This window comes from Azolla caroliniana, unplaced genomic scaffold (assembly GCF_043228905.1).
Source record: "Azolla caroliniana isolate FFs.n. ecotype wild unplaced genomic scaffold, voAzoCaro1.0.p SCAF_21, whole genome shotgun sequence".
In the NCBI taxonomy this organism is placed as follows: Eukaryota; Viridiplantae; Streptophyta; class Polypodiopsida; order Salviniales; family Salviniaceae; genus Azolla; species Azolla caroliniana.
The window spans coordinates 902265-925719 of record NW_028230456.1 but is presented as its reverse complement, the minus strand read 5'-3'; the positions used below and the strand labels follow the sequence as shown (position 1 = coordinate 925719).

Here is a 23455-nt window from a genome sequence, read left to right as displayed (position 1 = left end):
ATTTATACGACCAAGTTGGCAAGACATAGATATGTAGAGTTAAATGGAATTGTTTGCTTGGGTATATATAAAATGACTACATAGGTTCGTCTATTGCATGTGTCTAGATTCAACATAGATATCTATGAGTGAAGGTGTAAAATAGGAGAATCTCGATCTAAAATGGATGAAAGATATTGCAATCACAATAATGACAATGTACGATGTACCACATTTTGAATTTGGCATATTCGTGGGTGAGTCAAAAAGAAAAAGGCTTCTATGTATGTGCACATGGTAGTATTTTTTTTTTCCAAAAAAATACTGCTTCGCATTAGTTAGCAAACAAAATTACATCATAGAACTCTCAAAATTCCTCTCAACAGCCCTCACTCTGGCCTTCCCACCAAAGCGGACATAGTCCCCACCTCATTTTCAACAAACGTATCCAAACAACTCAAATAACCTAGTTATTTGTACCATAACTATACAAATTTACAGCACCTAGACGTTGTTGGAAACTATTGGGGGAAACTGCCATCGGGGTGCTTGGTAGTGCCATTGAGGCCCTGATGATGATCTGCCGACCATAGGAGAATTACCCCATTTCAGCAAGAACTTTGATCGAGATCTTTCAGCTGCATCAGATTCCCCCTTAATCGAGTCGTATCGTCCCCACAACCAAGAGACCAACTCAAACCAGATATTTATTAATACCTCACCACTAGGGATCTTTTGTTGTTGAAAAACAAACTTACAGCGGTTGGTCCAAATGTGCCAGACCGATAAACAAGCCACCATCGAAACAAGATTCATTATTTGGAAAGGAATAAAGAGAATGGCCAAATATGAATCAAGTTGTATATGCAATAGACAATGAAGATGCATGTGCAACAAACAACAAAAGGAAAGAGTGAACAATGTGATAATGAAATCAAGGAGGACCTCCGAGTTTTGCTTCATCTTTCCAAACGAACTATGTCAACCTGGAACAATTGTGGTCAATTCATTCATTTATTCTCGATTACATAAATGTTTGAGTAATTATAATATGATAGATATATTCATTGTTTCTCTCTTCCAATGTTTGAGAATGCATGTAAATAGGAAGAAAAAGAAAAAGTCAAGACTCATCACAAGTCACAACATTTACGCAAAAAAGACAATGTAGAACCAAATGTTCCTTGGGTGTTTGAAGGAAGCATGTGATGGGATCCCATAGAAAACACACATCCCATGGGTTGTGTGGCAATGCATGTGACAAGATGTTGTAAAACATAGACATTCCATCAATCCCCCAAGGTTGTATTAGTTGTAAAAACATATAAATTTATAATGTATGGGGACACTAAGAATTCATGTACCACAAGGTGATATGAATGAAGAATGCGTCATACTTTAGGTATACTTTTATCATAGAAGTATCCTAAACCAAAACCTTAAGAAACTGATAAAAGTCATGTTAACTAACAACAAAACAAAACGAAGAAACTCTAAAATACCATTGCATTATTCTGATTTGCTCCTACATTCATCACATTTCCTTAAATGCATTTGTTTCAAAGGATAATGCATTGCTAGTATATCCATATCAAAACATTGCGGAGCTAAATCCCAAAATTCCATGAATTAATCAAAGATCGGTTATTAATAAGTCAAAATCCAAAAATTAATGATTACAATAGTTGATAATGCAACACGATTAATTACTAGGGAAATGAAATTCAATACTCAATGGTTCTTTTGTAATCAAAATTTAGACATATGTTACTTCTTCTTCTCTTTTCCAAATTAAAATGAATGTACGTTGAGGAGTTTTTTGTCGGGAACATCATCCGCTACTTTCATTTGGGGAGATGTTCATGTGAAAGTGAAGTTCAATTGTATTAACATAGAAAGGAACACCATCAATTCTTTTTTGGGCTTTCGAATTTCAACCTCACTGGCTTCACACATTCCCATGAAACATCCATGCTCCTCGTGGGTTTGTACACAACTAAGGGTGTATTGGACATGACAATACAACAATACCCTGAGGCTAACAATTCAAGGCAAAAGCCTCCACTAGCCACCAAAAGAAAAACTCAATGATTTGCCCGATGAAACATAAAAATGTGAAATTGTACATTTTCTTTCCAACGTGGACGAGTTCTCTTTTACCAAAATAGACGGCCTTTATAAACACTCGACGAGACCTCATATGAGCTCAAAAGGGTTGGGCCACAAAACAGAAAGCAACAATGAACATTCATGAATGAATTTATTAACTTGTGGACACATAAAGGATCGTGTTATTAATGAACTGAAAGGTAAAAGTTTTCAAGGATAGTGATAGAGAAACCATTGACTATAAGAAGCAAACCCCATACATCGGTTAGTCATACTCACGAGTCATACATTATTATTGTAATTTGTGATATAATATATTATATACAGAAGTATCCAATAAATAAGGCTTTGCATTAATTCAAGATAGAGAGAGTATTTAAAATCATTAAACTTAGATGATAGAATTAAGTAAAACAACATGACTCATGAGCAAGCATGTAACTTCCATTGCTTTCACCCTTTCTTATTACCTTTACGGAAACTTACTAAGGTCTTGGCATTACAATATAGTAGATTTTTGCCTCTCTTGGGTTTGACTTTCACATAAATGTGTTGGCGTTTGAAAGATAAACATGTGCAAGTGGCACAATATATTTTTCTCAAGGTGTAGTTAAAGACCAAACACCTTAAGCTGGGAAATAAAGGAAAACACAAGGATATTAAGGTGTTCAAAGTTTTTTCCCAATAATATAATTGTATCTAATTCCATCTTATAGGTAAGTGTGAGATTTGGAATATCACGGAACATGTTTATAATGCCAAGCATATAGTAATAGCTAATTCCATCTTATTCGCATGAGTGTGAGTTATTAATTCAAATGGATCGATGAATTGTTCTTGAAAAGGGTGCTCCACCATTTCACTAAAATGCTGGTCAAATTATTGAATTGGTAGGAGTGGAAACATTTATAAGGAGCACACACTTTGATAAGAATGTGTCACTTTTTATGGTATTCCCACATAATTTCATATTATATCATGCACGAAAATGAAACTTGACCATTCATTTTAGAAGTTCCCAAAGCCAAATATTGGTAATACGTAATACATCCATACACACATACATGCATACATGCATACATACATATTACATTCATCCATCCATCCATACATACTGATACATTATACATACATACATACATACATACATACATACATACATATATACATACATACACACACACACACATGCATACGTACATACGCGCATACATTCATACATACACTCCAGAAAGTTATGGGTACTTTGGTGTTTGTTTTCTTGAGCAAGATAACATAGCTTTATCCAACAAGATGTGTTCCTTGTAGTTCATTTTTAAGACATAGATATGCATGTATCCGATCATATTCTCGTGGGTCTCAGCTCTAACATAATGCAACTTATTTCTGATCTGATAAGCCATTTAATAGAAACGTGTAATTACATTAAGCCTTGAAAAACACTACATTGTTTCCTTATTTATAGATGCTCATTATGCACTTAGTAGTAAGATCCTGATCTTCATACAAATACACATGAATGTAGTATGACAACACCCTTATCAACATGATTGCAATAGTCTTAATGAGATTTGGGAACCCATCATCTTATTAAGAGGACGACCCATCTCTGTCTTTTGCATTTTTGTATATTATATGGTCCCAACAACATTTTGTGGATGAATAAAATGGATGAATGGCACAATGGTCATCATCGTAGTGATCATGGGTAACATCGACTTGACGGAGTTATAGACGATTTTCAACTACTTTATATGATTAAACATTACCGAAAATTTTGTCAATGATTTCCAGCCATAGAAGTGAAAAATGTTTCAAAATGTAAAAAACTAGCATTATGTTTTGTTTAGATTGAGGATGCATAGTTTCTCTCATGGACAATGAATTGATGGGATGCCATTCACATGCATATTTCAGAGATGTCATAGGGGGGGCATTATTGTGGAGAAAAAAATCAATGTTATGTAAACCTTGGTTAGATGCTTTGGAAGTACATACTCTTAAGCACCTTAGATGTGATCCTAGCATGCAAATCTTTTTACTATGTGAACTCTTCCATTGCATTTTGAATTTAAGGAGAGCAGTTTTCGATGCGTTGTCATGATTGAAATTATATTATTGAATAACAAAGATGCATTCAAGCCCCCTTAGGAACCAAAGTGGCTCATGAGACCCAACAAGAGATTACAACTAAAAGAAACATATATTATTCAATAATAAAGGTATAGTCTTTGGCATAAAAGGGCCTATGAGACGCAACAAGAGATTACAACTAAAAGTTTCTTTCTCTAATTTATACAAGAACAATAATAAAGTGGATAAGCTGCTCGAATCGTAGCTACTCATATGGTTACAAATCGGGGCTCAAATTTTTAATCTTACACTATGTATTATTTTAAAAAAGTTTACTAGGGTTACAAGATTTGAAGAATATGATTAAAAAAATATGCGATCAAAGAAAAGAAACTAAATTGGGGTTTCTCAAGTTATTCTTATTAGGTTAATCCAAGGTGGACATGCTTCTAAAACAATGCCTCCTATGTCAAGAATGATGGCCTAGATTTGGCAATGGAGTGGGTGTTGATGTTTTGAACCGTGGTCCAAAGTGGACTTAAATATTTGCGGCCAAGCGATATCATGGTTAACATATGGTGGCATCAGTAAGTTGGTGTGGGAGACACTAATGAGATTACATAGACATTTTTTATATCATTCTCAAATGTCAAATATGACATTTTTCACGAAGTATGCGAGGAATGTTAGTTACATTTGAATAGAAAGGTTATAACATAAATAGAGAAAGAGAATACAAGAGACGATCTTAATGTCAAATAAATACAATGTGCTATATTAATTTTCTAATACAATAGCACTATGTAATCTCTCTCTTGATGATATTCACCTCTTTGATGTGAGGTCAGTATTGCTTGCAACATATATACCTTAGCCGTGTGATCAAAGTACTTGATATAATAGGCCTATAGATCAAATCCAAGAAAAACTTCCTAGGGTTTTAATTTCAAATATGTGCTTGTACGCTTAATTCAACAAGGAGTTTAGTAGTGGCTTTCAATGTTCAACATTTTTACCAATGAATATAGCAATCGATTTGCACATTTTGAATGCGAGAAATTTTCAAAAAGGATGTGGAGAGAATGAGGATGGGCGGTGAGAATGTCATAGAGGTTCTTGAAATCTATGAAGTATCTTTTAGTGTTTCTTCATTCCCAAAATCCACTTGATGAAAAAGTTTATGTAATTGCACTATGTGTTTACCCATCATGGAACCTAAGTTATGATCCTCATACACATACATGGAAATGCAACTATAGGGATCTCAACAAGGTATGATGATGGACCAATCCATTTCAATCTTTGAGAGTGAAATGTGATGGATGGGGGAAGATATTGTAACCCATATGGCTTGCAATCATACACTCGGATGCATCAATGGGATATGATTGTAGAAACAAAAGTGGTGTAAATGATAATGAAATTGCAAGGATGTGGCACAAATGCCCTATACGTAGTGGTTGTGCATGACGCTTTCATGTTTGCACCAACAAAGCATTCGAGCACATCGTCCATCTAGATATGTTAAAGAACGCAAAATGATATCAAAACCTTAATGTGGGAAGGATTATTCCTCCTCCTAGATCGGACAAATAATTCCAACTTACAATCGCATGGACATGATTGTGGGCTTATAGAAGGAACCCCTCCTAATGATTATGTTTTGCACGAGACATCTCTACAAAGGCGCTTATAATTACTAGTGACTATCATGATTAATATAGCATGATACATTGGGAGGTAGCCTTGCAATGATGTCTCACATGTAAATATCCCTGGATTTGAAGTGGAGATCTAGTGTGGACACACTACTAAGAAGAATCAGTTTCTACTGTAGCCTATATTTAGACACCCCCGACATCATTTTCATCTTTTTTTTCTAGTAATCAAATACCTAATTTCATGAATGGCCACATCTTATATATCATCTTCCTATGTTGACTTATCGTAACCCACCATGGAGGATAGCTTGGCATATGCTCCAAAACTACAATAGTGCCCACTCCTCTAGTTAACTTGATGGGCTTGGGCTTGGGGTGGGAGTGCAGACTAAGAAATCTAGCCTTCTGCATGTTTAAATTAATTAATGTTGTTTAATAACTCAGTAAAAATATGCAATTAGGAGACTGTGACCATAACACTTGCCATTTTGCATGTAATAGCTTTTTCATTTGTATACATAGTTTTACTTAAAGAGTGTTGTATATCCTTCCTAGAAAATGCATGAACATTTCCACTCGTATCAACCCCCAAATTGTTTCCTTGTTTCTTCCAAGTAGCATATTTTAGCCTCAAGGCATTGATCTTTTCTACATCCTCATGCATTCCAGCCATGGCAAAAATGTCCGAAATAAGGACATATGCTGTGGAGCAACTATTATCCAATTGTACTATCTGATCAAAAGTTAACCTCCCAAGCTTCACATTTCCCCATTTTTTACAAGCACCCAATAGTGCAAGCCACAACGTAGGATCATGAGACGATGGCATAACTCTAATCACGGACATAGCATCATCGAAATGGCCAGCCAATCCAAAAACCATCACCATACACATATGATGCTCTGTGTTTGGAGGTATGTTGAGTTGTCCAGTCATATCAGTATAAAGCGTTTGGGCCTCATTTAAGAGCCCTCCATGAGAACATGCACTTAGAACAGACAAGAATGTCACTCTATTAGGTGAGAGACCCTCAGTTTTCATGTGTTCTAAACACCTTACTGCTTCTTGCCCTTGCCCTTGCTCAGCATATCCTGCAACTAATGCTGACCACGAGACAACATCCCGAAAAGGAAGCTCTTCCAACACTAGTTGTGCTTTTTCAAGCTTACCACATTTGGCATACATATCCACCAAAGCATTCCCAAGGCTGATATCCTTCTCTAGCAAGCCTCTACTTGTAACCTCACCATGGATTTGTTTGCCCATGTCTATAGCTCCGGTGCTACTACAAGCCTTTAAGATGCAAATGAAAGTGACCGAATCTGGCCAAAGACCCTCGTTTTTCATCTGTTCGACACATTTCTGTGCCTTGTGAACTTGTCCTAGTTGGGCATATCCTGTAATTAATGCATTCCATGATATTATATCTCGAATCTGAAGTTCTTCGAGCACTTCGTGTGCTTTTCCGAGCATGCTACATTTGGCATAGAAATCTATTAAAGCAGTGCCAACAATTTTATCTTTCCCCACCAAGCCCCTACTTGAAATCTCTTCATGAATCAGTTTTCCCTTGTCAATATCTCTTGCTTGGCCACAAGCTTTCAAAATACAAGTGAAGGTAGAAACATCTGGCAAGAGGCCCTCACTTTGCATCCATTCAAAACAATTCAATGCTTCCTGGCATTGCCCTTGTTGGGCATACCCAGCAATTAGTGCATTCCAAGTGACTATATTCCGAGCAGGAAGCTCTTCAAGCACTTGTTTCGCTTTTGTTAACACACCACATTTAGCATACGTATCCACTAGAGCAGTACCAAGCACAATATCTTTCCTCAACAAGCCTCTATTCACAATATCGTCATGAATTTGTTTGGCTTTTTCTATGGCCCCCAAAAGGCCACAAGCCTTCAATACACAAATGAAGGTTACTGCATCTGGAGAGAAACCCTTACTTTGCATTTGTTTGAAACATTTCAAAGCTACATGACCTTGCCCTTGTTCAGCATACCTCGCAATGAGTGCATTCCAAGAAACTGTGTCTTGAATAGGTAACTCTTTGAGCACACTCAGTGCTTTTGAGAGCATTCCACATTTGATATACATATCTACCAAAGCATGGCCAAGTAAACTATCATTTTCCAGCAAGTTGCGCTGTACAATCTCATCATGAATTTGTTTGCCCTTGTCCAGAGCTTGTATTTTGCCACAAGCCCTCAAAACCAAAATGAAAGTTACCGAATTTGGAGAGATACCCTCACTTTGCATCCATTCAAAACAATTCAAAGCTTCATGACATCGACCATGTTGGGTGTATCTGGCAATCAATGCTGAACAAGAGATGGTATTTCGAAGAGGAAGCCCTTCTAGAACATTCTGTGATTTCTCAAGTAGACCACATTTGGCATACATATCCACCAGCGCGGTGCCGAGCACACTGTGTCGTTCAAGCAAGCTGCAACTTACAATCTTCTCATGAATTTGCTTGCCTTTGATGATAAGGCCACTGCTTCCACAAGCCTTCAAGATAGAAACAAAAGTCACGGAATCAGGAGATAGAGCTTCATGTTGCATCCTTTCAAAACAATATAGCGCTTCATGACCTTTCCCTTCGTGGGCATATCCAGCAATAAGGGCATTCCAACTGACAACATCTCGGATCGGAAGTTCTTCAAGCACTTGTTGAGCTTTTTCAAGAGCACCACACTTCGCATACATATCTACCAAAGCATTGCCAACCAAAACATCTTTGCATAGGAACCCACTCTTCACAATCTTCTCATGGATTTGTTTGCCTACATCTTCATAGGCATGTGTGGTGCCACAAGCTTTCAAGATACAGATGAATGTCACTGAGTTTGGAGAAAATCCTTCACTTTCTAAGTATTCCAAACAATGCAATGCTTGGTGTCCTCGGCTGTGGTGGGCGTATCCTGCGATGATAGAATTCCATGATGCTATATTCCGGATCGGAATCTCTTCTAGAACTTGTGTTGCTTTTTCAAAGTGACCGCATTTTGCATACATATTGATCAAAGAGCTACCTACATATGGGCTCTTTTGGAGCAACCCTCTCTTCACGATGTCGGCATGTAAATGCATGCCTTTGCAAAGGTCCTTGTTCTTGGCACAAGCCTTGAGTAATGAAATGAAAACAAGATCTTCATTACAAGCTTGTCCCTTTATGATATGTTTCTCTTGATTCTCTTTTAGATCTAGATTGGTGGACAGCATTGCTTATAGTGATTTTGTCATGTTTACATGAACTGGATAAAAAAAAACTCTGATTCTCTTACCTTGATGTTACCACAGAGAAGACACTTGAATCGAATTTATCGTAGAAGAAGATCATGTTTCCACGGGGCCATGTTTCTGAAAAGAATTGAATGCAGAAGAAGCACATGCTTCCATGGAGCTTGTTTCTAGAATGTATGAAAATACCCTCCATCTTTTAGTATTTATGAAAATGACATCTCTTGATCTCCCTTGCGTTCGTGGAAAAATACAATGTCCTTTACTAATGTTAATCGGTCCTAAGTGGATTCTATGAGCATTCTTAATTAAGGATTATGTATTGATCAATTAGGCTAAGAATATGTCAGTTATGATATGTCCCACAAATTTCTTATAAGGACGTTGCCTTTATTTGTAGTTGCAAGAGAAAATCCTAATGAATATTTTAAACGGAAAAGAGGGCTAGATTTTTTTAGCGGACTCATTACCTTACCATATCGAAATTTACCTTCTTGACTTATCGAATTTACCCTCTTGACACCTCTCTACATCATCAATGTAAATTTGTATGTTTCTATATCTACCTTCCATAGAACAGATATGATCCAATGTCCTCCCCCCAATGTTTTGTGTAGTGAACTCCCTCGGGTTTTAGAATTTGTCTCCCATTCATACCATGAGACAAATGCCCAGTCCCATCGTATAATATTAGGAAAAGGTACAACGTTTATCAATTTGTTTGTCTTTTCGATGTATAATACACATTGCCACTCTGTAATTCAAGGAGACAACAATTAACAAGGAAAAATGTTTCTATCTTGGCAAAACGATGCATGCCTAAAATATACGCTTTTTTGCTCTTGAAACATTCAAGTTGCACTAGAAACTTTTCTCTCTGTTCAAAAAAGATGAGAGATACACTAGAACTTAATTGACAAGGAAAAGAAACAACGCAACGACACAACATGTGGAAAGCTACTTTTCTCAACGGCATCAGAAGATACCCAACACCTTTTGCTTGAACATTAGTTATCATATGTATTATTGTCAAGGGGTGTATAAAAGAATAGTTAATTGCTTTAAGGAAGAGCAAGACTTCAATCAATTGATTAACATATGTGTCTTCCGCTTTATCAAAATGCACAAGTATGTAATTTAGAAGAAGTAGATACCTTATTCATACGAGGCATCGTAGGAGAATATCCAAAGGGAAGGTGAACGGGATTAACTTTCTAGCGTTGGCCATACAACCAAGTTTTGTTCAAAAGTAGCTCAACACTATGATTGTGGTATTACCCAAGGTATCGTCATGTATAGGTGAGGGGTATGTACCATGTGGGCCCTAGTAGCTAGGCTAAATAAATGGCTACACACATGCATACATGCTTTTGGATGTGCTATAAAGCATGCGCTCATTCCTTCCTAGGCCATCAAGTGGAAGGTCATAACAATTTCTTCATCACATCTAACATGCACATGATTTTGGTTAAGAGTAAATGAAGAAACCACAATAGTCAAATGTTTTACTATGAGAATGACTTCATGAGAAACCCAATTCATCCAATTTATAGAAGTTGCCCATTATATACAAACATGCACCCACACATGAGATCTACCAAAATAAAACATTGAAAGAAACTCTTCACAAAGAAAGGTAAGCAAATGAGGCGTAATGTTCAACTTGTCCATAGGTGACATGGCCTTTCTTATTTCGTCACGAAATTGTATACAATGTGTGCACCTAAAGGAACAAAATTGTTAACTAGACAGACAAAAAACTGAAAACATTTTGCTTCATCTGATTTGATTGCGAAGCACAAGAATGAATGATGTGGTATGTGAACCTGTCAACGCAGTACGATGAGTAGGAGTACACCATGAGGAATCAAATAAAAACACACTATTCACATGCCAAGCACACTATTCACATGCCAAGCACACTATTCACAATTTATATTGATAACGATGATTGGGAATTGATCACTTGAAATTTGATGGCAGGCCTTTAGTTGGAAGGGTCAATATTGTTAGCCCACCCTTACTTTTGACCTTTCTTCTTTGGCTTCTTTTGTCTCTGTTGGTTGGTTTGTGTGTGTACTATATATAGATGAGGCGAAGGATGTAATGGCATCACAAGCAAGAATCCACTCAGAGAAGAAGTTGAAGAAGAATACCTATATTGTTGAAGAAGACATTGAAAAAGAAGTTGAAGTATTGTAACTGGATTAAGATACACACACACACACACACACACACACAACTTGTATATATATATATATACCATGGCATCCAATGGTAACCCCAATGGGGGGGAGTTTGACTACTTCCGCATTCAGAGAGAGGTGACCGACGCATTGCAACGAGTGGCAGATGGAAAGCTCCAGCCGCGACACATTCCGCTGTCATCGATTCCGGTTCCATCCACCCCATTGACAAAAGCGGCAACGAAGCTCGCCGAGGTTGAGCTCCCCCCTTCCATCTTCTCGCATTGCCTCCGCACGTACTACTTTGGAACCATTATCGCTACCGACATCTTCCCCGACCTCGGGTGGGACCCCGAGACGTTCTACCTCGCGGCCTTGCTGCACGACGTGAAGTGCACAAGCCACGCGTTCCAGCAGTCACACGTTTCGTTCGAGCTGCACGGGGGTATGGCAGCGCGCACATTTCTCGTGGACGTGGCCGGGGCCCCGCCACATCTCGGGGACACGGTCATGGAATCCATCTGTAGGCACAAGGATGTCGACGCCGGGAGCTACGGCTTCTCTCCCGAGGGTCAGATGTTGCGGTTTGGGGCGCAATTGGATGCGCTCGGCTACTACGCGGAGCTCATCCACCCCGATACTGTGGCGGAGGTCGTGAAGGCTTACCCTCGCCTCGAGTTCAATAAGGTGTTCGCTGACACACTCGTAGAAGAGGCCCATGTGAAACGATTCTGCACTAGTGTCTTACTCCTTGTGCCTGATGGCATTCAAACAGTCATTCGCCGCAACCCAGTCTTCAAGGCATACGACAAGTGGGACTAACTCCGATCGCCGAGAAATATTGCCACACATACTTTTGTTTCCTCTCAAAGTATCTAAGTTCCTCGACCTGAAAATAGTGCTTATGTTTGACAAATTTCCTTCCTTGTTTTTTGGTTCGGATATCGATGTAATTGATTTCAACGATGACTCAATGATGTGATCTTCCGTATCTTTTTAAGGGAATATAGTTTTGATCGTTTCTCTATGTTAGAAGTAGCAAAACCTTTTGTCGTTAATGTTTCCCATGATCAACGGGTCATCATGTAGGCATTTTAAATTATAAGAAAACCTTCCTAATACAAAAGCTTGTGTAATACTTAGGCCACATAAGATGTGGTAATAAGGGGGTGACAATTTATATACATATCCACCACTGCAGTGCCGAGCACACTGTGTGTTTCAAGCAAGCCACAAGTTACAATCTTCTCATGAATTTGCTTGCCTTTGATGATGAGACCATTGCTTCCACAAGCTTTCAAGATAGAAACAAAGGGCACGGAATCGGGAGATAGAGCTTCATGTTGCATCCTTTCAAAACAATATATGCTTCATGACCTTTCTCTTTGTGGGCATATCCGGCAATACGGACATTCCAACTGACAACATCTCAGATTGGAAGCTATTCAAGCACTTGCTGACCACACTTCTCATACATATCTACCAAAGCATTGCCAACTAAAACATATTTGCATAGGAACTTGTGTTGTTTTTGCAAAGTGACAACATTTCGCATACATATTGATCAAAGAGCTACCTACATACAGGCTCTTTTGGAGTAAACCTCTCTTCATGATGTTGGCATGTAAATGCATGCCTTTGCAAAAGTCCTTGTTATAGGCTCAAGCCTTGAGTAATGAAATAAACGCAAGATCTTCACTACAAGTTTGTCCCTTTATGATATGTTTCTCTTGATTCTCTTTTAGATCTAGATTGGTGGACAGCATTGCTTATAGTGATTTTCTCATGGTTACAACGACTGGATCAAAAAAACTCTGATTCTCGTACCTTGATGTTACCACGGAGGAGACACTTGAAAATAACTGATCGTCGAAGAAGATTATGCTTTCATGAGAACATGTTTCTGACAAGCACTGATCGAAGAAGAAGATCATGATTCCACGGGAGCATATTTCTGAAAAGAATCGATTCTAGAAGAAGCTCATGATTCCATGGAATTTGTTTCTAGCATTTCGGAAAATACCCTCCATTTTTTCATTATTTATGAAAATGCAATGGGTGCCCTTTACTAATGTTCGTCTGCACTAACTGGATTTACTTAGCACCACCGCTTTTTCTTAAGCATGCTTAATCAAGGATTATAAATGCATTAATTATCCTAAGAATCTATTGGTCTATGTCCCACAATTTCTTCTTGTGGACTTTGTGTTTATTTGTAGTTGTAGTAGGAAATCCTAATGAATGTTTTAAGCAGTAAAAAGGGCTAGAATTTTGTAGCGCACTCATTACCTTGCCATATCAAAATCTACCTTATCCACTTATCAAATCTACCCTCTCAACACATCTCTACATGATCACTGTAGGTTTGTACGTTCCATACAATGGATATGACATGATGTACTCCCCCCAATGTTTTGTGTGGTGAACTCAAGGGGTTTAGAATTTATCTCCCATTCATAACGCCTAGTCCCATCGAATAATATTAGGAAAAAGTAGATTGTTTATCAGTTTGTTTATCTTTTTTATGCACAATACACATGTTTGGAAGGCAAGGAGACAACAATTAACAAGGAAAAATGTTTCTATCTCTGACGTAACAATTCATTACTTAAATATACACCTTTTTGCTCTTGAAACATTCAAGTTGCACTATAAACTTTTCTCTCTATTCAAATAAGATTAGAGACGTAGGAGAACTCAACTAACAAGGGAAAACATCACCACAACGACACCATACGTGGAAAGCTACTTCTATGAAAGACATAAGAAGATACCCGACACTTTTTGATTTAGTTATCCTATGTATTATAGTCAAGGGGTGTGGGAAAGAAAAATCGATTGCTTTAAGGAAGGGTAAGACTTCAATAAGTTCTTAACATATGTGTGTTTCGCTTCATCAATATGCACAAGCATGTAATATAGAAGAAGAGGATACCTAATTCATATGAGGTAGTGTAAAGCACATCTTCGAAGATCTCCCCCCCTCCGACCCCCAAGACAATAAAATAAAAAAATAAAAAAATGGAAGGTAAATGGTTCTAGTGGTGGGCATACAACTGAATTTTTGTACAAAAGTAACCCAAGGCTACGATCGCAGTATATATGAGAGGGTTTGATCTTGTATAGGCGAGGGAGGGGTATGTAACAAGTGACCCTATTAGATAGGCTCAAATAAACAACTAAACAAGCAACCATACATACATGACCGCAAAATGTGAGGAATGTGTCGACGAGTAGAGGGTGTTCGATGCAATGACTCGGAAGAAAAACACCGAGGGTCTATTTCCTCATCGTGAAAACACCATAAACTCGTGATAAATAAACGGCCGGACAAACACACATACATATGTTATGTGTTTGTTGCAAAATACATACCATGTTTCGGGGAAAAAAACTCCAAGGGCCCGTGTTTCCTAATCGGGAAACCTCAGGCCACAATTTCCTAAACTGGGAAACCCGGAGGAGGCCTTAATAGTCTTTGAAAGAGAAGAAGACAGAAGACCGACGACAGAAGGCGATACGGAAGAAGCAGACAGCGGCAGCAGAAGATGAAGAAGACAGGAGACAGCTAAACGAAGGAGACGGCTCTTCGCGGCTCCCGGAGATTTTTTAAGTACAAGGGACACAGACAATTCACCTGTGTAGGACCAAGGTAAACCAAAATTTCTCATTCTGATGTATCATGGCACGCGCGCATTCACATATTTACGCAATTTTTCCTTTTTCTTTTTGCATGAAGATCGGTCTTCCATAACCATGAAAACAGACTGTTGAGATTTTTGAAAATTGTTTTTTTTTTGCCAGTTTTGCATAGGCATGCAAATTGTTTTTGAGATTTTGAAGCAATTTGGTATTGAACTGCGTTTGGAATCACTTCATCTTATGTATCATTGCACAATTGTTTTACATAAAGCTCTTTTGATCTCTTGCATTATGGATTCCTCTTATTACTATGCTGTAAATTCTGAAGATTTTGAAATTCAAGTAACCAGAAAAGTACGAAATCTCTTCGCCATATGCATCATATCCTACTCATTACACAAGGATTTTGTGTATGGAAATCCTTGAAAGTTGAAGTTCAATAACAAGCATTTTGATGAAGTTCTGAGAAATTTTCTATGGTTCCTATGAAGCTTCACTGTTCCCTGGGATTGGCTTCGAGCTCTTCTTGCGCAGCTTAGGTGGAAGGCACAAAGTGTTTTTTTTTTCATATTAAGGAACCATTCCATGACCATGTGGAAGTACTCAACATTTTAATGTCCAAGAAACAAACATTTTGATGTCAACTAGCTAATTTCGGACAATGAAAAGAACTTGGATACTAGATTTTGTTTTCTTCAAATTAGTAACATACGAATTTCATTTTTGGCAGCCATATGGTACGTATAAGATTATTATTATCATGCTTTAATAACAATTTAAAGTTAATATTCGTGTCATTTTTGTATAGTTTCATGTCCCGAGTACAATGAACTTGTGGTTGGGGTTAATCAGAGTATGTAAGTGATATCCTGATAAAATATTTTCATGACAGGTTTGTAAGACGCTCATTGCATTCATGAATTTGGCCATTAATCACTGAAATAACAATGCAACAATCACAGGAATCAATGATGTCTAATAATCAAAGAACCAAGCCGCCTTTGGAGGAGAAGTTTGTGCATTTATACAAGGAGATTTTCTCAGGGTGCAGTTTAATTCATTCAAGGAAAGATTCTGGAATCCAAGGACAGGCAGCATTGACAAGGTTTTGGGATGAACTGTTGCTACTAAAAGTAAGTGGCTTTATATTCCCTGGTATTATGCCTGTTATGGCTGAGAGGATAATCTACCTACTTATCCTTGCTTTATTGATTGGTTTATTGATCTATCATAAATACCCAAGTGTAAGATGGTGCTCATTGGGATCCCATTCATTACTGTAGGTTTCTTATAATTTGAAATCGAATTTTTCTCTTTACCTCAACTAGGCACTATACTGCTGTATAATAAGAAAACTAATAAATAAGCTATTAAAATATGTTTTGCTAATCATTTGCCTTATCTTTTTAGCATAGTTCGTGAATATATTTAATCATTTTGCATATTATTTCTTACATACTGCAAAATACAAAAGATTATGTTAAGATTCGTTGGTAAAGATTTGACATTGAAGAAACAAGGGTAATGTGGCCTTGTTTGTACAACAGAATAATAATACACCACTTGGTCCTTGCGCAACGATCTATAATAAATCTTCTTGTGCATGTGTCTAATTGATTGTATGCTATTATTTATTTAACCTTAACATTTTCCACACTCATTTCTATCTTTCAAGAACATCTTTTTATATCTACCTTTTAACCTGTCTTACTCTACACATTTTAATGAACGATTGATATGAATTTTATTTTATGTATCAAAATATCCTAACTTCCCATATGAGAGCGTTGCTATTTCTACATTTATACAGGTAAACAAAGTATTTCTTATACAAAGCATTTCAAACCTTACTGAAGTACAGCTAAAAAAGGACTTGAAATTGGTGTTGAACGAGCTTTTCGGAACTTGCTCTTTGTAAGTTGGAGATATAGATTCATATTCATTTTTGCCTGAACAACTCGTTTTGTAATGTGCAATATCTTTGCACACCATGCTCACAATGATAACTGCACAAGTTAATGCAAGCAATATTGAATCGGTAGTATATGCTTTTGTCTCAATCATAAACCTGTCCCAGAATAGGCCTGATATCTTGTGTACTCTACTGGCTCGTCCAAACTCTCTAGATAGTTTGTGATTTGTCCTAATCCTTCAGGAAATAAATATATTTTGATTAATATAGTACTTTGTAAGAGAAAATAAAAAACCTGTGTCATGATAGTATTGTATGCATGAGTTATTTAATGCAATCAAGCTCACATATGATTACCCCATTTACTTTAAAATGTTATACTGGTTCTGTCTCTGACAGTACACTGGAGCCGATATAGAGTATATTAGGTTTCTTTTGCTATGGAGAAAATTCATAATCACATGAGTATTGCATTTACTCTGAAACATTATACTGATTCTGTCTCTGACAGTAAACTGGCGCTGATATAGAGTATACTATGTTTCTTTTGCTATGGAGAAAATTCATAGTCGTGTGTCATTTCTAAATGTTTCTATGCCAGAATTGGCAAGCAAGGATTTGCAAGATGTAGAGCTCAGTTTTCAAGCAGTCGAAAATTTTATGTTATTTTCTGGAAGGCTTGGACTATATATGCTGCATCTAACAGTGCGTTTTTGGCTAACAAGTAATGTGTCAGTTATTTTCTGACTAAGATAATCAAATAGCATACAAAACTCATTTAGCCATGAGTCTTGCGGTACGTCTTGGAAGCTATGTTATTTAACAATTAAAAGCTGTATATGGTATTCATGAATGTAAATAGCATAATTGGAACCTGGAAGCTATGTTTTTCTTCTCTCTATTTATAAAATTGAAGCTTTATTTATTCCATCGATGTGGAGAATTGATTAGACTGAAATTCATCTTATGTGATTCATGTTTTGATCTTCAACTCTCCAGGTATTTGGATGACGGAAATTTCATCAGAGTCGCTCATGCACTGGAGACCTTGATGGTACTATTCCAGGAAATCTTCAAGAAAAGGTTCAGTGAACAAGTATGTACCCTACTATCGATAATTATGCAGCCACGGGAATTTCCTTTTCACGTGTATTGTAATGTTGTATTTCTGTACAGGGTCTTACTGTGATTGGTTTGATTGCTGGATCTATGGAAAATGCAGATTCATATTTTGCAAAACTTATCAATAGAGTCTCAAATTTACTTCAGAGAGACGATGTCCCTATCCCTGTGAAATCCTTATCTTTGAGGTAAATGTGTGAGGATGTAAAATAATGGTGAAAAGTAATGAAATTTGGTAAATATAAGGTTTATTTTCATATTTAAAATGTATGAAGTATATTTGTATACTACAGCTGTATTGATTTTTCATGGTTATGGGAGGGGGGGGGGGATAATACTCACAGAATCATGATTGTGATAATTGATAAACAACTCTAATTTTGTTTGATGAAGTGGTAAAGCTACTCTCGTTTACACTTTAACTGGAAGTAGATATTTTCAACTTGTATAATGGCTGTATGATTTTTGGGTATCAAGTTCAAAGTGAAGCTCTTAATACGTCATTTTGAGCACCATACAGATCCCACACTTGTTATGTGCAGATTTAGTTGTTTAGAAGAGCACAAAAAACCACAATAATCAATCAAGTCACGGACAAACATATTCATTTTCTGCATTAAATTCCTTGCACAATAGACCATGTGCTGGTTGTGGTATTGTGGGGTCTTTGATAGGCCATCCGTGGTTGGCCTTGGGCAGCACCGGTGAGGTCGAGTTCTTAACAAGGAGGCTGGTCACAAGGTATAAACCATAATGTCTTCTAAGCGCCACACAATTTAGGTCTGTCAGTTAACAAGTCGGCCAAAGGCAGCTGAAGCGTACAGCACATGGCATAATGGCTGGACGATCACTCTCTCAGACACTTAAGTTTTAACAGCACACTGTACTTAATCACGTAATTAATTACTTAGGTGACACTCAATGCTCATGGAATTAATTACTTAAGAATAAAGAGGGGAAAAAGAGTTTGGCAGAGGTGGGATGGTACTGAATAGTAGTTAATATCACTGATAATCTATGCGGTGGATTACAAATAGTTTCCAAATCCTTCTTTTCTGTCTTTGCCACTCCTTTTTCATGCCCAAATAGGGTGATATCCAAGCTTTTATAGGTGCGGGTGATAGGAGGAGACTTGATCCATCGCCCACTCTGCCTGGATATCTCCTCTTCAATGCCTATTTGCTCTTAACTTCCGCTTCAGTCATCAAGTATCTTCTTACTATTTTATTAGGTGGACAATGATCCTTGTCCTTTTCATACGAAGTTACATTTCTATTTTGGATAGAATGCACAAAATTCCTTTATAATAGAGGGTTTGCTTACATTCAAAAGTAGTCTGATTAAACACAAAAGCCTGCCATATAGCCAACACCATGTAGTGATTAATAAATATACATTTGAAATATGGGAAAGAAATAAAACTCCATGAAACCTCAAATTGTCTGAGGGCATGATATGAATATGGAGAAAGGTTAAATGGAATATTCCTCACGATAGCAGATGGATTCCTGTCAGATTTTATCTCCCATAATGATTATGTCCGTAGGATTGCAATATAGACATGCTTATGAACTTTAATTTAGATCCATTTGTGTGAAGTCATTTTTCATGCTTTCTGATGACTTTTAATAGTTGTTTGTCTTTTATCTGAAAATCGTGTATATTCTACAGGTTCTACTTTACCATTTTGACCATGACCGATAACGTAAACACAAATGTTGTTGCAAGTTATTTCTTTCAAAACAATATAATGAATGCCATTCTTGCTGCTTTGTCAGTAAAGCTGTCTGGTGATAGAAGGTGCCTTGAACTTGATGCCACCCTAATATTCATCCTACTTCTCTCATGGAGAGAGGGTGAAAACGTTTACATAAATAGTCTGGCACATCCGTCTTCTCCTCTAGCACCTCTCCTCCAAACTGCACAATCACTCATGGCATATGCAGAAACTCCACAGGATTTATCACTTGCAAGTACCTCACAGATTTGGTCACTGTCAAATTCTATATACAATTTCATGGGAAGCTTTCTTGGAGGTGGTTCTGTCTCACAAGAAATAGATTCTATCCCTCCTGGCCCTGGTCTCAGTAGCCAAGAAGAGTTCTGGTTAAACACAACTGCAGGGGTAATCTTGGCATATTCCATTATATATCATAGTTCACTGATGAAATTGACACAGGTATTGACAATGATCAATGTTTTTCTAATACTCAGGAGAACCTTTTGCTGATGCTAAATGTGTCAATAAAACCTCAAACTATATTGTGATTGTGTGCACGCAGTTGTGGCCAAGTTCAAATGATCTGTCTTTTCAGAGCCCTGGCATCTTGACACAATCAGTAGCTTCATTATGGATGCAGTGCATTAGATCTTTCCTGGCTTTGTGTAAAATGCAAAATGCTGATGCTGATGCTCCTGAAGTACTGAAAGTTAAATGTGGTTTGAACCTCTTAAGGTGCATGGTGGAAACAAAGGAGGCACTAGAATTTTTCGCCTTCTGTGACAGTGACAATTTCAAGGTTACAATGCCCATCCATGGAATTTCAGGATTGCCACTCAGTGTAGGCTCCAATAGCGTCTTGTGTTTTATTCTACGCTATGTTATAGACATTATGAACACAGCACCAGGTGGCTCACTAGATCCAGACCTCTTCCATCGTGCTTCTCTCCTCATTCCTCTTATTTTCAATGCCCTTAGGCAACAAGGATGGCAGTTGACGTCCGAAAGTATCCAATGGATGCATTTATGGAAAGGTCTTATACAAATTTGTGAATGGGCAGGCAACACGACTAATTATCAAAAGTCGGGCGTTCCAGAATTGGCTGAACTTATTCTAGGAATAATTGAATCTTGTCTAGGTAGTATTCATGATACATGTTCAGCTCCAGAAGAGATAGAACGACTTCATGCTGTAATGATTGCACAAACTAAGACGATCAATTTATTGGTAGAAACTATATCATCAGTGCAATCTGTAGTACCTAACCTGGTAATTGAAATGAGTTCTTTCACATTGTGCATCAAAGAAATTGAAACTGGAGATAAGTTTTGAATATATTAGTCATTGTGGTACTTGCAGATAAATTTCACTTCAGTTAAGCTTCACTATGAGATCCAAATTGGTGCCCTGGCTGTAAGAGGATGCCCAACATATGAACAAGTGCTAGAAGGTGTACAAAAGAGGGGGATTTTGAACCTCAAATTGAAGCCAAGGCATGCAGGACCAACACACACATATTCTGAAGGAACATCAGAGCAACGTCTTTTGATAAACGCTACTAGGGCTCTTGTTGCATTCCATCGTAAGCAAACTTCCATCAAGTCACACAGGTTGGAAGCAGCAATTCTCAACTCTTGAACTGCCTCATATTTTATAATTACAATGCAATCTTTGTTTTACTCGTGTTGATGTCAGGGATATGCTACACCTTTGTACTAATGTATTAAGTAGTATTCACTCTTCCACAATGTTGTCATGGTCAATCTTCATGTTTCTAAGAAAATGCTATAATACAAATTTAAAGGGTTAAAATTGGTCTGCAATCAGCTATATAGTGAGAATATAAACAATCAAGCCAATGTATGCTGGATCCGTTTGCACATTTGGCTATTTTTTCACCTAAATTATTATTTTCTCTTCATACCCAACCATAACCCACACAACATTATGTTGCTTATTCGATAGGTGACAATTCGCACCTCCGAGTTGAATCAATTGGCTAAGTGTTCACTTTAGTTTGAACCCATTCAAGACTTTTGGGGTTAAACCAATTGGGTAATTGTGCTAGCTTCTTTTCTTGGAAGTGGGGTGGAATAAGTGTTCATATTTAAATTGACAGTTAATGTGGGCACCAACAGTTAATGCTAGCAAGAAGCTCAAAAGTTTCAATATGATTATATTTCTTGGCATCAGAAAGTATCCATTGACTTCCCCTAATTTTGGTTAGTTACATGGTAGAAAATAAACCCCCTTGCATAAAGCTCAAATTGTCGGTAATAATGGGTTTATCAAATATATTACAGAATGCCAACTTGAAGAACTGTTCTTTTCATTCAAATGATTGCTCAGATTTGTATCATTGAGAAAATGAGACTTACAAGGGTCATCGTTCGGTTATGTCAAGAAGTTTAAACAAGTGAAGCATACATATGTTTTTGAATGACTCAATCTTGAGTAATCTTTGCCTTCCCTTATGCTATATTTCTTGCTTCTCTTCACTAACTAGTAAATGATAATTTCTTCAAGAAACTTCATCATAAACTAGCCGATTCCCGATTGCATGGTCTTAGAGGAAATGTATAATCATAGAGTTAAGAATTTTTGTTTCTGAAAATTTTGGTTTAGATAGCATTCACACGATTTCATGTTACAAAGTGGGATTACAGATGTTGACATAAGCAAGGACATCAATGATTTCATAAATGGTTATATAACCAAACATAATGGTTGGTATGTCTAATATTGAAGCTTCAAATGAAATGGAGGTTACAATCATAAATTATACTATTAGGAAATCTATGGTACTTATGTATGCTATTACAATTCAACCAAGCAATTGTGCATGTGCACTATGTTTGTGATAGAATCACAACTATGACACAGCTCATGCATCTCACTCACTTTAGAGGAAACGTGATTCAAATCTACCATAATTGAGGATTTGTGTGAATGAGTCGGTCGCACTTTGTTGACTTGAAAATTTTGATGGTTATACATGAGCTATCTTTTACTTGCGCTATTTTGTTGAACCATCTCTATTGTGTTGACCTCTTCATGAGATTTGTGGGTGTATTCTGCCATTTTTTGCGAGACTAGGGCAAAATAGTAGTATCCCCAGTTGATATGATTTTGCAAACCATCCCACTTCTTTCACACCCACTCTAGCACTATTGATCATGTCTTTTGCTTTCTTATGAGCCTCTTCATTATCTTCTATATCTTCACTAGTTGTCTTGTTGTGGTTCGAATTATGTTTCACCTTCTTCTTCTTCTTCTTCTTCTTCTTCTTCTTCTTGAGTGTCATGAAAGCTATGATGATATATTAAGAGGGGGTGATGTCTTGAGTATCATACGAAAGAGAACACCTAGAAGGTTGAGCTCATATGTGTATGCCTTATTCACACATCGAGACTTGGTGCTTTGAAGTATGAATATCCCTTCTTAGGAAGGAGACACACATCAAGAAAAATTTTGTGCTAAAGGTTCCATTTGTCACTTCAATGTTGGCTTCTCTATGGACACTAAAAATATCTATCTATCTTTAGACTTTTGGTGCCCTAATGTAGAATTCCTACTCTAATTGACTTATGTGTGTTTGCTTATCTTTGGTTCCTGCAAATTCGTGCTCCCCCCTCTGACAATTGGTTGTATTGTTGTTCCGCTCATCTTGTTGCCACATTAGATGGTTGTTTCTCCAGTCCATTTTTTGTTCCTTGTGGTTCAACCCCAAGGGCATCTAATGTGCCATGTCCTTTACTCATATTCTTTGTTTGGCTTAGTTGCTTGTTTTTCATCCCTTC

At 37.3% G+C, this 23455-nt stretch overlaps 3 protein-coding genes across 4 annotated transcripts; 2 read left to right on the top strand and 1 right to left on the bottom strand.

Annotated features, from left to right (window-relative positions):
- Nucleotides 1-6270: 6270 nt before the first annotated feature.
- Nucleotides 6271-9334, bottom strand: LOC147850187 (pentatricopeptide repeat-containing protein At5g27110-like). The gene has a single exon (XM_087336409.1). The coding sequence runs from the start codon at nt 9052-9054 to the stop codon at nt 6280-6282; it is 2775 nt and encodes a 924-aa protein (XP_087192535.1). The 5' UTR covers nt 9055-9334; the 3' UTR covers nt 6271-6279.
- Nucleotides 9335-11288: 1954 nt separating this feature from the next.
- On the top strand, nt 11289-12285 carry LOC147850186 (cyanamide hydratase DDI2-like). The gene has a single exon (XM_087336724.1). It carries the CDS (start codon nt 11337-11339, stop codon nt 12078-12080), a length of 744 nt encoding a protein of 247 aa, XP_087192850.1. The 5' UTR covers nt 11289-11336; the 3' UTR covers nt 12081-12285.
- Nucleotides 12286-14793: 2508 nt separating this feature from the next.
- Nucleotides 14794-21525, top strand: LOC147850185 (uncharacterized). 2 transcript variants are annotated; one of them, XM_087336738.1, is made up of 8 exons: nt 14794-14910; nt 15793-16033; nt 16711-16814; nt 17812-17908; nt 17989-18122; nt 19606-20113; nt 20217-20924; nt 21015-21525. In XM_087336738.1, exons 2-8 carry the CDS (start codon nt 15848-15850, stop codon nt 21291-21293), a joined length of 2016 nt encoding a protein of 671 aa, XP_087192864.1. In that variant the 5' UTR covers nt 14794-14910; nt 15793-15847; the 3' UTR covers nt 21294-21525. The 2 variants fall into 2 exon arrangements, with proteins under 2 accessions (XP_087192864.1, XP_087192865.1); XM_087336739.1 differs by lacking the exon at nt 14794-14910 and adding an exon at nt 15476-15637.
- The last annotated feature ends 1930 nt before the right edge of the window (nt 21526-23455 follow it).

Bases quoted from the DNA above. Each gene is read 5' to 3' on its own strand.
- LOC147850187 (XM_087336409.1), bottom strand. From the start codon at position 9,054: ATGCTGTCCACCAATCTAGATCTAAAAGAGAATCAAGAGAAACATATC.
- LOC147850186 (XM_087336724.1), top strand. From the start codon at position 11,337: ATGGCATCCAATGGTAACCCCAATGGGGGGGAGTTTGACTACTTCCGC.
- LOC147850185 (XM_087336738.1), top strand. From the start codon at position 15,848: ATGCAACAATCACAGGAATCAATGATGTCTAATAATCAAAGAACCAAG. The intron at 16,034-16,710 runs GTAAGTGGCTTT...ACATTTATACAG, and splicing joins ATGAACTGTTGCTACTAAAA to GTAAACAAAGTATTTCTTAT. The intron at 18,123-19,605 runs GTAAATGTGTGA...TATATTCTACAG, and splicing joins GTGAAATCCTTATCTTTGAG to GTTCTACTTTACCATTTTGA.